General features: G+C 51.0%; 1 protein-coding gene across 4 annotated transcripts in view; it reads left to right on the forward strand.

Annotated features, from left to right (window-relative positions):
- Positions 1-645: 645 nt before the first annotated feature.
- MAMLD1 (mastermind like domain containing 1) overlaps positions 646-22,995 on the forward strand; it is a 296,270-nt gene continuing 273,920 nt past the window's right edge. For all 4 annotated transcript variants that reach the window (XM_085608007.1, XM_085608010.1, XM_085608008.1 and 1 more), the window contains exon 1: positions 646-937. In XM_085608007.1, the coding sequence (XP_085464133.1) occupies positions 884-937 (54 nt within the window). In that variant the 5' untranslated portion in view covers positions 646-883. The remainder of the gene's footprint in view (positions 938-22,995) is intronic.

A 22,995-nucleotide genomic window follows, 5' to 3' on the forward strand; every position in this document is an offset into this window, starting at 1 on the left:
CGCACCCGAGCACTTCACAGGTCTTTAAAAGACCATTTGCATGTTAATGAGGCCTTGCTGTTGTTTCACCCCTTCTAAGAGCCCCTGCAGCTCCACTCTGCCTATTGCTTAAAGATTCAGCCCCCCCCCCCGAAATTTTTTCTTAGCCCCCCCCCCCCCCCGAAATTTGGCTCTAGTTGCGCCTCTGCCGATGAATAATATGTCCCCTTTGTGAAACTCAATTTAAAAGTAGTAAGTGGAAAAGTCTATTTATATCAACAGTGAAAGTGCGCTACAGTGAATCAGATTCGCACCCAAACAGTGAGGCAGACAGACTTCAGATGTCTGCTTTCTCTGCAATCCAAACATAACTCTTGACTGCGGTTCTTTTAAAGCTGCACTTTTTGGTTAACTGAGAGGTTACAAGCTGTTCTTTCTGGATCTGCGCGCGACTGGCATCTTTTGGGCTTCCTGCGAAGCCTCCCAGCTTCTACACTAGAACTTGGTCTGAATACACATTCACGTCAGCAGACAGTAATTCCTCGAATCGGCTCAGTGTAATTTTCTTGTAACCAGAAGCGTGTTTCCCCTTTAAGGTCGGATTAGCTCCCGACTGTCCCTCCTCTCCGGGTGACAAGGCGGCTGTAAATGTCCTATCACTAAATTAAAGCCGAGAGGCTCCACCTCCCAGCCGGGGAAGCGGAGGGCTGATGGAAATGTAGCGAGCAGATTGAGACAGACAGTGAATCATTAGCGAACTGCGAGGCCAGGATGAACTTGTCTGGAACCTGAAAAACGGAGGAAAAGAAAGCGCACACACCTCTGTGCGCTTTGTTTATTTTTTTTTCTGGGTTTTGTGACGACGCCAAAGTGGATGTAAAAGCGGGTTGACCCCCGGTCCAAGATGCTGCTGGTATCCCAGCGGGTTGAAGCACCACGCATGGAGGCTCATATTTCGGTAAGTGCCGTTCGCGGTTTATCTCTTCTGTTACCGGTAATCACCATGTGTTTCCCAGCACTCTGCAGAGACTTACAATATGACGTGCAACTAACCAGACGCTCCTGTCGTTAATAAAATTATTAACTTCTCTGCAAGTGTCTCCTGAAAAAATCTCAATTTCTCAAATAAATGTGATGTGGGTTTATGCGCCGCGCCTGGGCTGCACGGTGGCAGTTTGGAGCGATAGATGTTGGAGTATTTAACTAAACAGGAGAGATGAACAGACAAAAGATGTGTTTGCACGTCTGAGGTTTCGCAGGCGAATCCGGCAGGGGTGTTTGTAAATACAGGCGGTTAAGCGAGGTGCCGAAGGACTGTGGCGGGGACAAGTGAAGTAAAACAATAGCTGCTTTAAAATGGATCCGTGCAATCCAGTCTGAAATGTGAGGAGAGTTTAAAAGTCTCTGACTGGAGAAATCAGGTGCGGGCAGAAGGACGCGGTTGCTGAAGCCCGCCGAGCGTCTGGGTCGTTCTGCTGGCTTATTTTCTGGGGATGGATGGGTGGGGGGGGGTCTTGTTAAAAGTGAGGCATGTGTGGGGCAGCCTTTGATGAGATCTGATCGCGTCCTCTGAGCGGAGTCACGGCGCTGCCCCCTGCGCTCGCGTGCCCTCCTCGCGCGAGGATGTATGTGGCTGTGTGTATGTGAGGGAGAGGTGGCTGGCATCAGTTTTTAAGGACTCCTCCAAGAATAAAGGCTGCCCGGGCGGGGGCCTAATGGGATCAGAGAGGCTGCCAGAATACCCTGCTGCTGGAGCGGCCGCGTCTCTGCGTAAACACGGGGCGCGGGCAGCCTCGCTCGGCCTCATTACGGGGGCGGAGGGTTTAAACGAGGCGTGGTGGAAGAGGGCACCCCATCATCTTCGCGGCCGGCTCTGGCTGGTGGGGGCGAGGGGGGGGGTGAGGGGAAGGCAGGGATTCCAAGCCCTCCATCCTGTCCGCTAGACTCACTGTCTCTGTCTGAAGACATGCTGCTCACAGCGAGGAACAAAAGGATGTGTGTGTGTTGTGAAAGGTGCGCGCTGCCCTTTCTGCGGAGCCATGCACCCACTGGTGGAACGGAAAATGTACTCCGCCTCTGTTGTGTGTGATTGTGCTTTTCTTTAATCTCATGTGTCACTGTAAATTTGCGCCGTGTTGTCACTCCATTTGTTTTATGCCCTGTGCATTTGTCGCGCTGTGTGTGATTGTGCATCAGCGCCCGTTACTTGTCACTGAATTTCGTTGTCTTTATGTGATTGTGCATTTGTGTCATGTGCGACTATGGATTTGGTGCCTTGAGATCTGTGTTCGCTGGCGTTGCGTAATGTTTCTGCATTAGGATTGTGTCTTCATTTAATTTATTCATTGTGCATCCGTGACATGCAGCGTGATTGCCCAGTGTGTTTTTTTCTTCGCGTTCTGTGTGTTTGTGCTGCGTTCATATATCTCCTTTGTGTGTTTGCTTCAATTACTTTATGTTTCTGAGTTTATCCCGCGTACTCGATTGTGCATTTTCCACGTGCTGTGTGTGCTATTTTGCAGCTTGCGTTTGTGTTCACATTCCTTGGAGGGGTGGTCTCTGCATGCTAGGTGGATTGTGTATTTCTATCTTGGGTCGTGCCCTTATTTGTGCTGCCCCTGTGTTGTCATGTGCATAGTGCAGGCTGCCCCTGTGTTGCCAGTTGCACAGTGCAGTGGACGTGCGTGGGTCGCCGCCGCCAGAGTTATGTGTGATGGAGTTGGGCAAGTCTCTTGCTGCCGCCACCAGACTGGCTTCGTGTAGTGAAAATGCCCCCCTTGCTGAGACATCCTGCATCGCAGACCGATCGCTTACTCATCTTTTTCAAGTGTTTTCCCTTTCGCAGCCGGTGATTACGAGATGGTTTAGTCAGTTCTCTTGTTTACTTGACTCGATGCACCCATTTTAACCTGCTCAGAGCAGCTTTTCATTCTCCCAATTAGAAAACAAATGGGTTTTATTAGCTGTTGACGCGTGTTTGGCGTGTTTTTGCCCGGAGCCGCGCGCCATGCCAGTGTCTCGGCCGGCCTGGTTTGGCAGGGGGCGCCCGGGGTGTCTCTGCGCGAGGAGGATGCACACAGTTTGGTTTGTGCTCCGGTTGAATGGGCGCCCGTTGCACTCCTCCCTGGCGGTGCCAGGCTCGGAGCAGAACAAGCCGTGCTTTGTTAGGATGCTAGCCCGCGGCTCGGCGTTCACCCTCCAGCCACCCAGGGCAGAAGCGGCGAGCTACCTGTGCGGGACATGGGGGGGGGGGGGCGCTATGGGCGGGGGGGGGGGGGGGCGCTCTGGCCTGACCAGCCCCGCTCCCAAAACAGAAGCGGGTCCAATCCCCTCACCCGGGTGTGCAACACGTTGAGGTGAAAAACTGCTCTTATTGCCCCAGTCCCCCCAGGGGACACACTTTTGCCTGCCCCAAATCTCCGGGTGAGACACGCGCTCCCTTCCTCTCACCCCAGTAAAGGGAAGCGGCTGCAACTGCCCTTTACCATCAAAGGGGCAAAGCACGTCTTCCTGGGGAGAACTGGCAGCCAGTTCCGTTTATATTGTCAGAGCTTCGTATAGCCGTCCATACCACTGCCCCGATTACCCATTGCACCCCCCCAATATTCGTCCCAGTTCCATCCAGGAAAGCGGCTCCCCCTGTTCTGGTGTCCCCGGGGACAGAATGTCGGCTTCTATCAAAACCCCTTCACTATGTTGATTTACACAGCATGCATGCATCGTTTGCTCACAATGACGCTTGGGGGGGGGGGTATAAATGCCTAAAACATTATACTGACGAAGAGCTTTGCGTGGAAAATACACGTGTGGCCGTTCAGCTAATGCTTCTCAAGACCCCTTCCAGTCCTCCCATTCGTTCTTTTTTTAATTTCCGCTCAGCAATGCTCATGTCCTACGTGAAAAATTAAACAAACAAAAACAAGGCTGTTCCCATGTTGAACTGCGTCTGCCTTCGCCCCAAAGCGTCCCACGGTCGACACACGTTCGTAGGCTGGCGCCGGGAGACTGCCGTGACCTCGAGTGCCCCGGGTGCTTCCGGTGACCCCTGTCCCCTCGTCCTGCCCTGAGGTAGGGTGTGCTCACCTGGGCACCCCTGGCCCTGTGTGTTCATAGCCAAATGTTCAGTGCCCGCCTACACATCAACTGTGCCAGGGATGTAAGGAAGCCTTTGTGAAAATATTAAAAATTATTACCTGTGCCTTCATATTCCAAAATAGTCATTGGGGACCGAGCCACTCTGTCACGTGTGATGTGAATATGTTCATGCGTCTTCAGCGGTCTCTTTGCACAGCGCCTGGGGTGTACTTAGCTCCTGTGTTATGCGGTCATGTAGAGCGCTCAGCTGCCCCAGCTGTCTCTGGCAGTCACTGTACAGGGCATGTACTGGGCTTACTCAGCTCTTGTGTCTCTGGTAGCCTGTCCGCACATCCCCCTGTTTTCTTGGCCCCTATTTGTCTCTGGCAGTCTCTGTGCACAGGGCCCATGGCTTCCTGAGCTCCTATGTGTCTCGGGCAGTATCTATGCACATGGGCCGCGGGTTTGCTTGGCTCCTGTGTCTCTGGCAGCCTCTATGCACAAGGCCCTTAGTTTGCTTCGCTCCTGTATGTCTGTGGCAGTCTTCATACACATGGGCCCCTGGTTTGCTCAGATCCTACATGTGTCGGGCAGCATCTGTGCACAGGTCCAGAGGTTTTCTTAGTTCCTACATCTCTCAGGCAGCATCTGTGCACAGTTCTCGAGGCTCTCTTAGCTCCTACATGCATATGGCAGCTTCTATACACAGGGCCCATGGTTTGCTAAGCTTCTCTGTATCCCTGGCAGCCTCTATGCACAGGCCCCCTAGTTTGCTTAGATCCTACATGTCTCGGGCAGCATCTGTGCACGGGTCTCCAGGCGTTCCTAGCTCCTACATGTCTCTGGCACCCTTTATTCCTAGGGCCATGGTTTGATTTGCTTTTATATGTCTCTGGAAGCATCTATGGACTGGGCCAAGAGATTGCTTAGATCCTACATGTTTCTGGCAGCCTCTGTGCCCAGGCCTGTGGTTCTCTTAACCTCTATACACTGGTTACCAGGTGCGCCTAGCTCCTCTCAGTCTCTCCATGCATATGTTCCAGTGTCCTTACCTCCTGAGTGTCTTTGATTGTCTCTATACATAGGACTTCAGAAGTGCCTAGAATAGATCCAGTGAGTCTCTATCAGCCTCTCTTCACATATTCCTGTGGCTCTGGCAGCCTCTATGCACAATTCTTGTGCTGTATGTGGCTTACCTATGTCTCTGGCTGCACAAATTCTGCGCTGTGCATGGCTCACCTGTGCTGTACTCGGCTCGCCTGTGTCTCTGGCTGCATAGATCCCGTGCTCTACATGGCTCGCCAGTGTCTCTGGCTGCACAAACCATGTGCTGTATGCGGCTCACCTGTGTCTCTGGCCACACAGATTATATGCTGTACGTGGTGCGCCAGAGTCTCTTGACTGCACAGATCCTGTGTTGTATGTGGGTCACCTGTTTTCCTGGCTACACAGATCCTGTGCTGCACACAGCTCGTTTCTTACTGCACATCGTGGCTCGTCTCCGACTGCACAGATCCTTTGCTGTACCCAGCTCGTATGTATCTCTGGCTGCAGAGATCCTGTATTTACTCCACTCTCCTTCTCTGCCTGCACAGATCATGTGCTGCATGTGGCTCACCTGTTTCTCTCGACTGCACAGATCCTGTGCTGTACGTGACTCGCCTGTGTCTTAGGTAGGCCTGGGCGAAGCACTACGCTACGCTCGCGTAGTTTGCGAAGTTCGCGCTACTTCGCACTACGCGAACTGCACGTAGCACAGTGCGAACACGCGTAGCGTAGTGTTGCGAAGTGCTGCGGTCATTTTTTGCTTGCTCGCGGTCCTCAACGTCAAGTTGGCGACCGCGAGCAAGCAAAATGACATCCTGGCGAGACTTTTTCCTTGTTCGCGATCGCGAGCATGGAAAATAAACCTCCCGGCGAGATTCACAACGCGAGAAGGTCAGGTTTCTCATTGCGAGGGGTCGCGTATGCTCGCGACCGCTCGCGATGAGAAACTACCAGTTCGCGTTGAGAAAGCTGCAGCTCGAGGAAAAATCTACTCGAGCAGCAGAAAACTACAGCTCGCACTGTGCAAGATGCCATTTTCAATGATTGCACAGTGCCGGTTGCTTGTCCGCACTGTGCAATCATTGAAAACAACATCTTGCACAGTGCGAACATGTTACTTCGCAGTTCGCGAAGTGCTACGCGTAGCTCGCGTAGTGCGAACTTCACTTTGCGTAGCTTCGCGAAGTGCTACTTCGCGAACTACGCCCACCCTTAGTCTTAGGCTGCAGAGATCCTGTGCTGCACGCAGCCCCCCTGTGTCTCTGCCTGCAGATATTCCATGCTATCCGTGACTTGTCTCTGGTTGCCCAGAAACTGTGCTGTACGTGGCTTGCATGTGCTATACGCAGCTCATCAGTGTCTCTGGCTGCACAGATCCTGTGCTATACCCACCTCGCCTGTGTCTCAGGCTGCACAGATCATGTGCTGTGCGTGGCTCATCATGTCTCTGGCTGCACAGATCCTGTGGTAGCCCCCCTGTGTCTCTGCCTGCAGATATTCCATGCTGTTCGTGGCTAGTCTCTGGTTGCACAGAAACTGTGCTGTTCTTGGTTCCCCTGTGTCTCTCGACTGCACAGATCCTGTGCTGTACGTGACTCGCCTGTGTCTTAGGCTGCAGAGATCCTGTGCTGCATGCAGCCCCCCTGTGTCTCTGCCTGCAGATATTCCATGCTATCCGTGACTTGTCTCTGGTTGCCCAGAAACTGTGCTGTACGTGGCTTGCATGTGCTATACAAAGCTCATCAGTGTCTCTGGCTGCACAGATCCTGTGCTATACCCGCCTAGCCTGTGTCTCAGGATGCACAGATCATGTGCTGTGCGTGGCTCAACGTGTCTCTGGCTGCACAGATCCTGTGCTGTACGTAGCCCCCCTGTGTCTCTGCCTGCAGCTATTCCATGCTGTTTGTGGCTAGTCTCTGGTTGCACAGAAACTGTGCTGTACTTGGCTCACCTGTGTCTCTCGACTGCACAGATCCTGTGCTGTATGTGACTCGCCTGTGTCTTTGGCTGAAGAGATCCTGTGATGTACGTGGCATGCCTGTGTCTTTGACTGCACAGATCCTGTGATGTACGTGGCTCGCCTGTGTCTTTGGCTTTACAGATCCTGTGCTGCATGTCGCCCCCTGTCTCTGCCTGCAGATATTCCATGCTATCTGTGGCTCGTCTCTTGTTGCACAGAAACTGTGCTGTACGTCGCTCGCATGTGCTGTACGCAGCTCATCAGTGTCTCTGGCTGCACAGATCCTGTGCTCTACGCACCTTGTCTGTGTCTTGGCTGCACAGGTCATGTGCTGTGCGTGGCTCACCCCTGTCTCTGGCTGCACAGATAGTGTGCTGTGCGTACCTCCCCTGGATCTCGGGCCGTACAGATCCTGTGCTGTACTCGGCTCACCTGTGTCTCTGGCTGCACAGGTCATGTGCTGTACACTTCTTTGTGTCTGGCTGCAAAGATCCTGTGCTGTATGAAGCTCGCCTGTGTCTCAGACTGCACAGATGCCGTGCTACACATTAATAGATCATGTGCTGTATGATGCATGTCTTTGTCTCTGGCGGCTCAGATCCTGTGCTTTATGTGTCCCTGGCTGCACAGATTCTGTGCTGTGCGTTGCTACCCTGTGTCTCTAGCTGCACAGGACCTGTGCTTAGACCCTGTGCTGTACATGGCTCGTCTGTATCTCTGGTTGCACAAGTCGTATCCTGCACACTGCTCTTCTGTGTCTCGGACTGACCAGATCATGTGCTGCATGCGGCACTCATGTGTCTCTGGCTGAACAGATTATGTGCTGTATGCAGCTCGCCTTTGTCTCAGACTGCACAGATGCTGTTCTACACATCCCTAGATCCTGTCCTGTATGACGCTTGTCTTTGTCACTGGCTGCACAGATCCTGTGCTGTATGTGGCTCGCCTGTGTCTCTGGGTGCACAGATTCTGTGCTGTGTGTGGCTCCCCTTTGTCTCTGGCTGCACATCTCCTGGGCTGTGCGTAGCTCGCCTTTGTCTGTGGCTGCACAGATCCAGCGCTACATGTTGCTCCTTTGTGTCTCTAGATGCACAGATCCCTTGCAGTGTGTGGCTCCCCTTCGTCATAGCTGCACAGATCCCGAGCTGTGCGTAGCTCCCCTGTGTCTACAGATGAACAGATCCCATGCTCTACCTACTTGCCTGTGTCTCTGAATGATCCTGTGCTGTATTTAGCCCACCTGTGTCTCTGGATGCTCAGATCCTGTCTGATTGCTCAGATCCTGTGCTGCAGGTGCCCAAGACCCTCTACTGTACATAGCCTGCCTTTGTCTCTGGATGCTCAGATCCTGTCTGATTGCTCAGATCCTGTGCTGCAGGTGCCCAAGACCCTCTACTGTACATAGCCTGCCTGTGTCTCTGGATGCTCAGATCCTGTGTCTGGGTGCTCAGGTCCTGTGCTGCAGGTGCCCTAGACCCTCTGCTGTACTTAGGCTGCCTGTGTCTCTGGATGCTCAGATCCTGTGTCTGGATTCTCAGGTCCTGTGCTGCAGGTGCTCTAGACCCTCTGCTGTACTTAGCATGCCTGTGTCTTTGGATGCTCAGATCCTGTGTCGCTAGTTGCACAGATCCTATGCTGCAGTTGCCATAGACCCTCTGCTGTACTTAGTCTGGCTGTGTCTCTGGATGCTCAGATCCTGTGTCGCTAACTGCACAGATCATATGCTGCAGGTGCCCTAGACCCTCTGCTTTACTTACCCTGTCTGTGTCTGGATGCCTAGATCCTGTGCTGAAGGTGCCCTAGACCCTGTGCTGTACTTAGCCTGCCTGTGTCTCTGGATGCTCAGATCCTGTGCTGTGCATGGATATCCTGTGCTGTGCTTAGCTCGTCAGTGTCTGGTTGCTCAGATCCTGTGCTGTATGCGGCTTGCCTGTGTCTCTGGCTGCACAGATTATGTGCTGTGCATGGCTCTCCTGTGTCTCTGGCAGCACAGATTATGTGCTGTGTGTGGCTCCCCTGTGTCTCTGGCAGCACAGATTCCATGCTGTGCTCTGCTCCCTTATGCCTCTGGCTGCACAGATCCGTGCTGTGTGTGGCTCCCCTCTGTCTCTGGCTGCACAGATTCGTGCTGTGTGTGGCCCCCTGTGTCTCTGGCTGTACAGATTCATGATGCACGCCATCCTGTGTCTCTGGCAGCAGAGATCATGTGCTGTGCGTGGCTCCCTTGTGTCTTTGGTAGCACAGATCCTGTGTTGTGTGGCTCCCCTGTTTCTCTGGCTGCACAGATTTGTGCTGTGCGTGGTCCCTCAGTTTCTCTGTCTGCACAGATCCGTGCTGTGCGTGGCCCCTCTATGTCTGTCTCTGGCTGCACAGATCCGTGCTGTGCGTGCCCCCCCTGTGTCGCTGGCTGCACAGATGAGCCGCTCCCCTGTGTCTCTCCTTGCACTAATCTGTGCTCTGCATGGCTCTCCTCTGTGTCTCTGGCTGCACAGATCCGTGCTGTGCATGCCCCCCTGTGTCTCTGGCTGCACAGATGAGTGGCTCCCCTGTGTCTCTGCTTGCACTCATCCGTGCTCTGCGTGGCTCTCCTCTGTGTCTCTGCCTGCATAGATCTGTGCTGTGCGTGGCTCCCCTGTGTCTATGGCTGCACAGATCCATGCTGTGCTTTGCCCCTCTGTGTCTGTGTCTCTGGCTACACTAATGCGTGCTGTGCGTGGCTCCCCTGTGTCTGTGGCTGTACAGATCCCCGCTGTGAGTGGCGTCCTTGTGTTTCGGGTAGCACAGATCTGTGCTGTGTATACCCCCCCCCCCCCCCATCTGTTTCTGGCTGTACAGATGCATGCAGTGCGTGGCTCCCCTGTGTCTCTGGCTGCACAGATCCGTGCTGTGCGTGGCCCCTCTGTGTCTCTGAATATACTAATGCGTGCTGTGCGTGGCTCCCTGTGTCTCCACTCTCTGGCTGCACTGATCCCTGCTGTGCGTGGCTCCTCTATGTCTGTGTATCTGGCAGCACAGATGCGTGCAGTGCGTGGCTCCCTTGTGTCTGTGGCGGCACAGATGCGTGCTGTGCGTGGCCCCCCTGTGGCTTCCTTGTGTCACTGGCTGCACAGATGCGTGGCTCCTCTGTGTCTCTGGCTGTACAGGTGAGCTCCTGTGGCCCGGGGGACCCGTGGGTACCCAGCCCGTTCCTATGGCACTGGCCGATTGTGCGCCGCTCTGAAGGGGGCGGTCACACACTGCTCGCTCTCTCTCTCTCTTCTCATCCCCTTTCCGGTTGCCAGGCTCGTGTTGACTTCTTGTTTCTGCTCATTGCAACACACCGCTTGCGGGGGCTTCCTCAGGGGAGCCGAGAGGGGGTGGGGGCAGGGCGGGACCCGGGGAGAGCTGAGGGAGGAGAGAGCCTGAACAACTGTTATTGTGCGCGGCGCAGGGCTCTTGGATTACCACCCCGAGAGAAAATGAGGGTTACAATTACCAACTCCAAGACAATATTTGCAGTAGGCGAGGGTTTCTACACTCGGGCGGCTCCAGGTGAATTCACCACGAAAGCCTGTTCCTAGCATTGCGTGGGAGACCAGTGGAAGCACGCGCTTTTCGGGGTGTTTACCGATATTGTCAAATACAACCGTGGCGGCATATGTGTGGGATTTTACGCTTAGATTAACTACCCTGACGGCTCAGTGCTGCAAAGCGGAAATAACTGCGGCTGTGAGCGTTATACGAAATCGAACAATTGTTATTAATTAGGGGTGTTGAAGTCATTAAATTATGTGAAATAAAGAACACGCGTCGTATATTTTCGTGCTACCAATTATATGTCAAAAGTGTCATGTTTAAGAAATATATTTATGAGAAAACCTACAATGCTGTGTATAATATCGTTATATTTTTTAATTAAATCACAAGTTACCTGAATATTGTTTTTCTTTGAACTAACTCTGTGACCACTGTCTACTGTGGTAAACGTGGGTGTTTGTGTGGGTGAGTGTGCATATTGTCAGGGGTCTGCATTTGAGAGCACGTGTATGTTTGAGTTTTTAGCTATATGAGTTTGCTTGCATGCGAGTCCATGGGAGTAGTCAGCTTGACTGCATGTGTGTGTGCGCGCATGTCTGCGTGTGCACGTGTTTATCTTTGAGCGTGTGCCGGTAGGTGAATGCGTGTATGAGTCGGTACTTCTGTGTGTAGATCGTGTGTCTGCTCCCTTTCCCTGGCCTTCAGTCCCCTTCATGAACACGATTATGATAACATGGAGCTGCTAATAGGGGTGGGGGGTTGGCATATGGTGCGTCCCAGAGAGACAGGCAGGCACGGCCTTGAACCCTCTGTACAGACCAGCTGTTTTCTCTCACCCGGGCCCAGTAATCAGGTTCTCACCCACAAGGAAACATCTTTTCCTCTGCGCTTCCCACAATTTGCATATTTATAGGCGTGTCTTCTCTAGAGGCGGAAGTGCTAGCTTTGTGTGGGTCTGATCTCGCCTGGGACTGCACTCTCCCTGTTTGCTCTTGCTTTTTATTGCACCTGCATGTCGACAATCCTTTTTAAGCCTGACAGCAGCATGTCATGACAATCTGGAGGTGGCCTCATCCCGTTTCACTTCTTGCTAGTGGCACGTGGGACCTTGTTGTCTGCACAGGCACTCAAAACAGAAGCGGATGGCCTGTTTGGAGGATGGACGGCAGACATGCTTTAAGGCGCTTCAGACCCCAAGCAGGAACCGGCACATGCCTCGCCACCGGGGCGTGCAGTGCCAGATGTGCACTGCAAATAATTTCCCATGCTAGGGAAAACAAGTCCTGTTGATTCAGGTAATTAGACCCCGATTATTGCTGTAAGGTCTAGGTGGTAAATGCTATTTAAAACCCATCGTTAGTATTAGATTGGAAACTTTTCGATGTATAGATGGCTAATGTAGCCTCTTGCGTTAATGTTTTATTTTGAAGTGATAGCAAAAGGGGTTAAATGACATCTTGGAGATGTGGTAAACCATTGGTTGTGTTCAGCCATATGCATATTATATTAAGGCTCACATCATATGACCCCTTTAAACCAATTAGGTTCTCTCAAGGGGGTGCCCCTGGTAGGGGTCATCACCAGGCCAGGCAAATGAGACTCACAGTCCTGAATTACCCAAGGAGTACTCCAGGGGGTGTCCCTGGCAGGGGTCATCGCAAGGCCAGGCAAATGAGGCTCACAGTCCTGGATTACCGAATGTGAGTACTCCAGCATTTGAAGCGGGATGTACCGCTGAAGCCCTCATCAGTAATGCAGATTAACAGTGCTCAAAGAGGGCTAGGGCCTACCAGGGCTGACAAAGCCAAAAATAAAACTGAGATTGAACCAAGACACTATCTTTTTTCTGTCCTTCACTGGTTAAAGAAACAAACTGTACCTGTCTGCCACTTACAAGCCGGAGCTGCAGCGCCATCACCGGAAGTCACCTTTGTAGCTCAATGACAACTGGCACAGAGGAAAGCCATTTACCATCGGTATCTTCGAGCCCAAGATAATGTTTCATTTCAAATGAATGCCCAAGTTATGTCCCCTTACTACTTTTAAATTTACCTTGACAAGTGATGACGCTGCTGCATAAACCATTAAATGTCTCGATCGCTGCTGATATCTGCTATTCTTTCTCTAGCAGAAGTATCTACGAAATTGTCAACTGCAGAAGCCTGTTTTACATGTGATAGGCAGCAGCCGTAGTTCCGTGAGACATGCCTCTTGTAGAGTTTTCTTAGAACCCTTTAGAACCACAGGCAGCGTGCATTAGGTCGATCAGTAACATCATTATAATGTGGTGTTGATGGTGTGGTGCAGTCATCTGATGATCTTAATATTTGTACTTTAAGAGGTGTGACTGCAAAGCCAGCTAGGAGTATGAACAGTGTTTGAAGAAGAGCATCGCTTATGTTTTGTGTTCCATCTGTGAAGGAGGCAGTGCTTCCGGGTTATGATGTGCCAAGATGGAGGTGCTCTAAAACTCCCTGCCGTGCACAGCAGGGGCATTTATTTCCAGTGTCTTTGTGTGAGTGCAGATATGGTCTGGTACTGCCTAAATCCCCCTACTAGCTTTAAACCAAAAGACCCTTGGGGTGGGGACCCTCCCGGCTCCCATATGTGGCTCCCCCCCCCCACCCCTTTTCCCCAAGGCATGCAATTCAAACACCACAATTGTTTGGATTTGGGGTCGTAAACCCCGGCCGTATTTTATTACATACAATAATCAAACATTAAAATTATTATTATTTACATTATGTACAATACGCAGAAAGACCATTACATTGATAGGTACAAGATGTCAATTGGCTAACCTTAACATGCTTCTAATACATAGCCAGTCCTATTGTAAGCTAAGTGATGAAGATATTCTCTTTCTGCGTATCCCTTTTAGAGCCTACGGCAAGGTCAAGATCAAGCTAGGTCCCAACCTCTTACCCGAGTGACCTTGCGTAAGGGGTCCAGCTTACCGGGTGGATACACCCCCTCCCCCTCCGGGCCTCCCCTACGCCCTCAACATTAACTCCATAAAGGGGGCGCTGCAGTTATGCATCCTTGCGCCCTTGAGCGCATGCGCGCGTGGGGATTGGCCAACCAGCCTACTGGAAGCAAGACTTCCCTTCCCCCACACCCCTCCAGCCTGCCGGCTGTAACTGCCCAATATAAAAGGCAGTGCATGAGTTTTTTACCAAAGGAACTCCCGTCAAATAACAAATTACAGTCTCACCCACACTCTGTACTATACAAATCCTGTAATGTGGCCATGCAGTGAATGTAGTTTTTCTTTAGTAAGGTCACATCTACTTTCGTATAATACTTATACATTCGTGCCAGTGAAAGAAAACTCTCAGTGTGTCATGGCCAAACAATGGTATGGTACGGGGAACCTGCGGTCACAGATAATTTTTTACCCGACCGCTATCCCTGTCACGTATGTAGTAGTAGCCGCTTCGGAGAAGTAATCGGGCCTAATATAAATCCCTCCAACCTCCGCCGTACTCCAATGCCTTTGGGCCAAGCTCGAGCTATATAAGACGAGCCCCTGTTGAAACCTATGGTAATGGTTCTGCTGCTTCTCGGGCTGATGATGATATCACCGGACACCACATTGGAGAATTCTACAGATTGACATAGCATAACAGTGTATATACCATTTCCTGCCCCGCTGCAGGCTGCCCTATTCCCCAGAACTGCTCCCTCGGAAATCACGATCCCCCCCCCCTCCAACATGCCCACTCTCACCTGGGCCTCCCGGACTGGAGCCGCTCCCACACACATGGGTCAGGCGAGTTAAACTCTAACCCGTGCGGCTCCAAGCCGGAGCGGCCCGCCGCTGTAGTACACAAGAAGGGGGCGTGGGGGTGTCAGTGCTGAATCCAGCCAAAGTTTCACCAAACATCGCTCTCCATCGGTAGATGGCTTTCTTGGATGAAACGTCCTGCAGAAAATTGCCCAATCTCCAGCAGCCAGCAGGGAAAGAGAAGAAAAAGAATTGATTGGGGCCTCCGACTGAGGCCCTGACCCATGAATGAACTTCAGTCAGGCTGGGGAGCGGCGAAAAGAGACCGTCCGCGTCGCTCCCCAGCCTTTTAAAGAGTAGAATCGGGCAAGCCGGTTCCGACCGGCCTGCCCGACGTTGAATGAATGCGTGAACCGGAAGCATGCAAGTGCTTCCGGTTCACGCCCTCATGGCCAATCATTTGCGGGCCCTGAGGGAGGTCAGGCGCCACATCACCATTGTGTGTGACACGCCCTGCCTCCCCCCGGTTGCAGGGGACCGGCGCGACCGCCATACTGGCGGCGTGCCCGAGTCCGTGCCCGCCTTCTGATATTTGATTGAACATGCAGACAAGCTTGGATTTGTATTCCATAAATCATTGCTATCAGGTGTGTTAGTTTGATTAGTTCAGTGGAAGGAAATTAGGACTACAGTGCCCAGAATGCAATAGCCTATCACACAAAAGGCCAGGACTGTAAGCAGCGTCCGTGATGATAAGACAAGTGATCACCCTAAATGTGGAGAAGGAGGCTTGGGAATGAAGCACAGACCTGGGGTCTTCCTGCAACCGCCCTCCAGGGATGGTTCGGTCCCCCGGAGAAAATGGTGATGAGTGCCCCATATGGAGACTAAAGAGCACAATGTGCTGTTGAACCCATGTGAGGGCTTGTAGCTCACTTGCACAGATGAGACTGTCAGGAAGCACGGTGCATGCCTACACGCATGGGCTAGACCCTCACTGCCAGGAAGCACGGTGCATGCCTACACGCATGGGATAGACCTTCACTGACCGGAAGCACGGTGCATGTCTACACGCATGGGGCAGACCCTCACTGCCAGGAAGCACGGTGCATGCTGTCAAGCATGGGATAGACCCTCACTACCAGGCAGCACGGTGCATGCCTACATGCGTTGAATAGACCCTTACTGACAGGAAGCACAGTGCATGCCTACACACATGGGATTGACCTTCACTACCAGGAAGCACGGTTTATACCTACACGCATGGGATGGACCCTCACTGCCAGGAAGCACGGTGCATACTACATGCATGGGGCAGACCCTCACTGCCAGGAAGCATGTTACATGCCTACACGCGTGAGATAGACCCTCACTGCCAGGAAGCATGGTGCATGCCTACACGAATGGGATAGACCCTCACTGCCAGGAAGCACGGTGCATACCTACACGCATGGGATAGAACCTCACTGCCAGGAAGCACGGTGCATGTCTACACACATAGGATAGACCCTCAGTGCCAGGAAGCTCTGTGCATGCCTACACGCCTGGGATAGACCCTCACTGCCTGGAAGCAAGGTACATACCTACACACATGGGATAGACCCTCATCGCCTGGAAGCACGGTGCTTGCCTACAATCATGTGGTAGACGCTCACTGCCAGGAAGCACGGTTCATACCTACACGCATGGGATAGACCCCCACTGCCAGGAAGCATGGTGCATACCCACACCCATGGAATAGACCAAGGGTCTCCAACGAGTAGCTCGGGAGCTACTGGTAGCTCGCCAGTACCTTCAAAGTAGCTCTCAGAGGTGAAGTCAAGCCCAGTATCAAATTCAGAGAGTAGGTGCCTATTAAAGAAGGCAGCACTGCTCATCTCAAGACCCTTAGAGTGACAGCCCCAAAAACCTATGGCAGTAACTCATACTAACACTCAAACACACACTGTATCGGTGTATAGTGCCTGCCACTTGACACTCTGTATCCAATATCAATATAACTAAGCCACAAGCAGATTGACCATGTTCTAGTCCCTGCTTTATCAATCACAACATGTGTGTGAACAGTGTAAGAAGTATGCAGCAGTAGCATGAGCAGTAATCAGTGCTGACCCACCAAAGTGTGGGACTGCAGGAGTCAGAGTGAAAATGTGACAGTTGGGTGCATGATCAGCTGAAGACCTGAGGAGAACAGGGCATGATCCAGAGAAAATTAAGAGACTCATCAGCATTTATGTGCATTCATAATAAACACTATTGTTTCCTGAAAGCTACGCCTGGTGTCAAGCCCCAGCAAATGTGTATGCTAGCCCCCATTATAAGGGTGTTATCTCTGATTATAATTGTGTCCGTTCCTGGCATAATAGTGCCAATGGCATAATAATGGTCATCCTTTACTATTTTGGGTATTTTTTGTCAAGTTGTGGTATACTGGCAGCCATCATTTACATACCAGGAGCATGACTGGCCTACATTTACCTATTCCGGGAATTTTAATGGTCATGACTGATATATGGTTTCTGGCTTTTCTTCTGGAAAATTGAGTTTGTTTGCCCAAAGTGGAAAGTGGTAGTTGATAGAAAAATGTGCATTTTCAGAAACTAAACTGATGAATGATAATTCAAGCTAAGCTGGGGAGACCTACTGCTGTACTTATGTCATTTGTGCCGTAGGGCATGTCAAAATTTGAATGTTACTTCATAAGTCAGGTGGAGGCATTTTATATTGATGAACATTTTCCTGGCATTTCTGATGGTAACTGCACCTGGAATACTTGGGTGATAACTACTGATAATCCTGCTTAGGGTGGTCATAGTGCAGTCACTATTTTACAGTTATAAAATGGGCTAGTAGCTCAGGAAGACTTTCTTTGAGCAGAAGTAGCTCTCACTACAGAAAAGGTTGGAGACCCCTGGAATAGACCCTCAGTGCCAGGAAGCTTGGTGCATGCCTACACACATGGGGTAGAGCCTCACTGCCAGGAAGCATGGTGCATGCCTACACGCATGGGATAGACCCTCACTGCCAGGAAGCACGGTGCATACCCACAAACATGGGACAGACCCTTAGTGCTAGGAAGCTTGGTGCATACCTACACGCATGGAATAGACCCTCTGTGCCAGGCAGCATGGTGCATACCCACACGCATGGGACAGACCCTCAGTGCTAGGAAGCACGGTGCATACTACACTCATGGGATAGAGCCTCACTGCCAGGAAGCACAGTGCATCCCCACAAACATGGGACAGACCCTTAGTGCTAGGAAGCTCAGTGCATACCCACACACATGGGACAGACCCTCAATGCTAGGAAGCTCGGTGCAATACTACACGCATGAGATAGACCCTTAGTGCTAGGAAGCTCAGTGCATACCCTCAGGCATGGGACAGACCCTTAGTGCTAGGCAGCTCAGTGCATGCCCACACGCATGGGACAGACCCTCAGTGGTAGGAAGCTCGGTGCATACCCACACGCATGGGACAGACCCTCAGTGCTAGGAAGCTCGGTGCATATCCACAGGCATGGGACAGACCCTTAGTGCTAGGAAGCTCAGTGCATATCCACACACATGGACTAGACCCTCATTGCCAGGAAGCACAGTGCATTCCCACACGCATGGGACAGACCCTTAGTGCTAGGAAGCTCAGTGCATACCTTCATGCAAGGAACAGACCCTCAGTGCCAGGAAGCACGGTGCATACCCACATGCATGGGACAGACCCTCAGTGCCAGGAAGCACAGTGCATACCCTCACACATGGGATAGACCCTCACTGCCAGGAGGCACGGTGCATACCCACACACATGGGATAGACCCTGACTGCCAGGAATCACGGTGCATACACACACGCAATGGACAGACCCTCAGTTCTAGGAAGCTTGGTGCATACCTACATGCATGGAATAGACCTTCAGTGACAGGAAGCATAGTACATACCCACACACATGGGATAGACTCACTGCCAGGAAGCACGGTGTATACCCACACGCATGGGACAGACCCTCAGTGCCAGGAAGCACGGTGCATACCCACACGCATGGGACAGACCCTTAGTGCTAGGAAGCTTGGTGCATACCCACACGCATGGGACAGACCCTCAGTGCTAGGAAGCTCGGTGCATACCCACACGCTTGGGACAGACCCTTAGTGCTAGGAAGCTCAGTGCATACCTACACGCATGGAATAGACCCTCATTGCCAGGAAGCACAGTGCATACCCACACGCATGGGACAGACCCTTAGTGCTAGGAAGCTCAATGCATACCTACACACATGGGATAGACCCTCACTGCCAGGAAGCACAGTGCATACCCACACGCATGGGACAGACCCTCAGTGTCAGGAAGCACGGTGCATACCCGCACACATGGAATAGACCCTCAGTGCCAGGAAGCATGGTGCATACCCACACACATGGGATAGACCCTCACTGCCAGGAAGCACGGTGCATACACACACGCATGGGACAGACCCTCAGTGCTAGGAAGCACGGTGCATACCCACACGCATTGGATAGACCCTCACTGCCAGGAAGCACGGTGCATACACACACACTTGGGACAGACCCTCAGTGCTAGGAAGCACGGTGCATACCCACACGCATGGGATAGACCCTCACTGCCAAGAAGCACGGTGCATACACACATGCATGGGACAGACCCTCAGTGCTAGGAAGCACGGTGCATACCCACACGCATTGGATAGACCCTCACTGCCAGGAAGCACGGTGCATACACACACGCATGGGACAGACTATCAGTGCTAGGAAGCACGGTGCATACCCACACGCATGGGATAGACCCTCACTGCCAGGAAGCACGGTGCATACACACACACTTGGGACAGACCCTCAGTGCTAGGAAGCACAGTGCATGTCTACACACATAGTATAGACCCCCGGTGCCAGGCAGCACGGTGCATACCCACACGCATTGGATAGACCCTCACTGCCAGGAAGCACGGTGCATACACACACACTTGGGACAGACCCTCAGTGCTAGGAAGCACGGTGCATACCCACACGCATTGGATAGACCCTCACTGCCAGGAAGCACGGTGCATACACACACACTTGGGACAGACCCTCAGTGCTAGGAAGCACGGTGCATACCCACACGCATGGGATAGACCCTCACTGCCAAGAAGCACGGTGCATACACACATGCATGGGACAGACCCTCAGTGCTAGGAAGCACGGTGCATACCCACACGCATTGGATAGACCCTCACTGCCAGGAAGCACGGTGCATACACACACGCATGGGACAGACTATCAGTGCTAGGAAGCACGGTGCATACCCACACGCATGGGATAGACCCTCACTGCCAGGAAGCACGGTGCATACACACACACTTGGGACAGACCCTCAGTGCTAGGAAGCACAGTGCATGTCTACACACATAGTATAGACCCCCAGTGCCAGGCAGCACGGTGCATACCCACACGCATGGTATAGACCCTCACTGCCAGGCAGCACGGTGCATACCCACACGCATGGGACAGACCCTTATTGTTTGGGTGGTGAGATTGTTAAAGTCCTGGTTGCTCTGCTCTTACCAGATCTAGTTTCTCAAAGACCAGTGGGCCCCCGCTGGAACGCAGTAAGAGGACTCTGCAGTACTTGCCAGCCACGGGGGGGGGGCTGTGAAATGTAGTGTGAGCTGAAAGTTTACCGAAACGGTGTAATAACTTAATTCCCATGCGTGGTAATGTCTTTTATTATATTAGGTGGTTATTTCCTTTCTACGTACAGTAGAGCCCTTATACAATCTCCTTCCTCGTAAAAGGCTCTCAACGTCTCAGCATTAATGCTGGTTGGGTAAAGTCTTCACCACATTAGGACCAGTTGAGCAACTTCATTCAACTTAATGCAATAACCAGGAATTGAAATAAAAGGCGCCAGGTAATCTTTGAAAGACTCTTTGCACAAAGTGTCTCTTTTTTTTTTTTTTTAAAGTAACATTTGACATTATTGTGCTAGAAACGTTTTTATGAGAGCTGCAAAAGTTTAAAAAAGAGAATACACCTAACTTTTTAATAATCGGCCCAGTTCTGCCTCTCAAAACTGTGTTTCTATTTACTTGCCAGTTACACAGAACCCTTTGTCCTCCCCAGTAACGTGTTCGGAAAAAATATGCCTTGGAAAAGGCAGGGCTGGGTGGAACGAGGGTTGGGGGCTGAGGGGAGGAGGATGAAAAGCAAAGAAATTCCATGTTAGGAAAGCATTAGCAAGGGTGACTTCTAATGTTTTCCCGCGACTGACGTAGGGAGTGACAAACATGAGTGGGTTGAGGTTGGAACGTCACCGAGGTTTCGGCTCTGGCCGGAAGCAGGATGCTTGCTCATAGACAGAGGTCTAGCGTGGTGCACCGCGGGCCCGGGACTCTGTGCGAGGGCACCCGACATGTTTGCAGGTTGAGTTAGCCCGGGGTGAGGCTCGGGTGTCCCTGACTTAAGGAGCGCGGCAAGCAACGAACCCTCAAACCCTTCCTTTTGAAAATGAACTGGATGCAACTGTTACAGGTCTGCAACCCAGTAACGGCCTTATAGCCAGGCAAATGAGGGCCACTGTGGGTTACACGCTTAGGCTTTGGCAAGGGAGAAGCTGCTGCAGTGTCCTGGGAACGCGGTAGGGTGCATTATATATATATATATATATATATATATAGAGAGAGAGAGAGAGAGAGAGAGAGAGAGAGAGAGAGAGAGAGAGAGAGAGAGAGAGAGAGAGAGAGAGAGAGAGAGAGAGAGAGAGAGAGAGAGAGAGAGAGAGAGAGAGAGAGAGAGAGAGAGAGAGAGAGAGAGAGAGAGAGAGAGAGAGAGAGAGAGAGAGAGAGAGAGAGAGAGAGATAGAGAGAGAGATAGAGAGAGAGATAGATAGATAGATAGATAGATAGATAGATAGATAGATAGATAGATAGATAGATAGATAGATAGATAGATAGATAGATAGATAGATAGATAGATAGATAGATAGATAGATAGATATATCTATATACATACATACATATTAATTGTGTTTTTGTGTGTGTGCGCGCACCGCTAGTGGACTGTCACTTCCTTGGCCTGGAACAGCTGGGCCATGAGCCCCAATGTTTTTCATTTACCTGTAAAGCTCTTTACAAAAAATACGTTCATCAAGACTACGGTATGCCACAATATTCTATATGTGTGAGGAAAGTTGAACAGAAATACTAGGATGGACAGCAAGGCGTTGCGGACACCCGCATCGAGAGACGGGAAGCGGACAACTTCCTGTTGTGTGCATGATTTTATATAGCGGTGCACATATATATATATATATATATATATATATATATATATATATGTGCACCGCTAGTGGGCTGTCACTTTCTTGGCCTGGAACAGCTGGTGAGAGCCCCAATGTTTTTTATTTACCTGTGGTTTTAAAGGCTCAAGGACGCATTCAGAAGCTTCATATTGCTTTTGTGACTTTAAAATGTGCCCCTGTTCGGAATACGTCACTGGCAAAGAAGATCAAACTTCAGGTTAAAGGTTGGGCAGGAAGCAGAACTATGTCATCTGGTTATCTACGCTCTATTGACTTTTTTTTAGGGAAGTACCCTTTGGCACTACATGCATGGACAGTCCCTGCAATACCATGTCATCAGTGGGCACCATGCCAATTTAATTGGGGCAGTCTGATGCCATGTTGGGGAATCGCACCAAAAAGTACATACCTGGTATTTGACACAAATGAACATTTGTAGTGCTGGGAAGACAAGCACCCTATATGGTAATCCGCCCACCGCTGTGTTGTTTGTATATAAAACTGTCAATTAATTGTGATCTGGTCTGTCAGTGTCGGATAGATGTGTAAACTACTTCCATTAGATCTTTTAACTTCTGCCCCGCCCCCGTTCTTTGCATATGCTATGGCGTTGTAGTACATCCTCTACCTGAGCGCCCTTCCATGCGGATCTGGGAAGGTCATCAGTTGGAGTGGAGCTTTGCGTTGGTGTTTGGTTGTGTGTAGTTAGTAGTGAAAATGAATGTTAAGATTCAGAATAGTTTGTGTCGGATAGTGTAAAAGTAAAACAAGTTTGGTGTTAATGATCTAAAGACACTTAAGATGTAGCAGCCCCGTAAGTTTACACATGACACCCATGAGTTAAAGGCTGATGACTGAAAATGTCTCAGAGGGTGCAGCGACATCCTACCACTGTGGGTGCCTCAGTGCACAGAAGCTCTAGTTACAAAAGTTAGAACATCTCGTCTGGTTAAATCTGTGCTCCCAGGCTCCTTGTCTGTTCACATAATCTGACCAGTGTTTGCTGTCAGGATTATGGAAAAGCATTGGAAAATCACTCATTTGAATGGAGATTGTTGCAGGCAAATTAGGGAATTGGCAGTAATGGGCTATGCCAGCACTACGTACTGTGGTTGTATTGAGCTCAAATGCTTTTGTCTACTTCTGCTGGTAGCACCAATTTACCACCCATAATGTAGTCTTGGGCCGCGAAGAAATATGTTTCGAAACAGCAGATCCCTGTGCACCTATGAAACTAATGGGATGAAGGAAAATGAAATATAGGCCCTCGTAATTATAAAAATTGAATATTGAGCTTATTAAGGTTAATTTTGATGGAGGGAGCAAACACAAGCAGCGACTGTCAATTAAACCGGTTTTTCCATCTATTGTAGGAAGGTGGGGCACACTCTGAACTTCTAT

Source organism: Triturus cristatus, chromosome 5_2 (genome assembly GCF_964204655.1).
Source record: "Triturus cristatus chromosome 5_2, aTriCri1.1, whole genome shotgun sequence".
In the NCBI taxonomy this organism is placed as follows: Eukaryota; Metazoa; Chordata; class Amphibia; order Caudata; family Salamandridae; genus Triturus; species Triturus cristatus.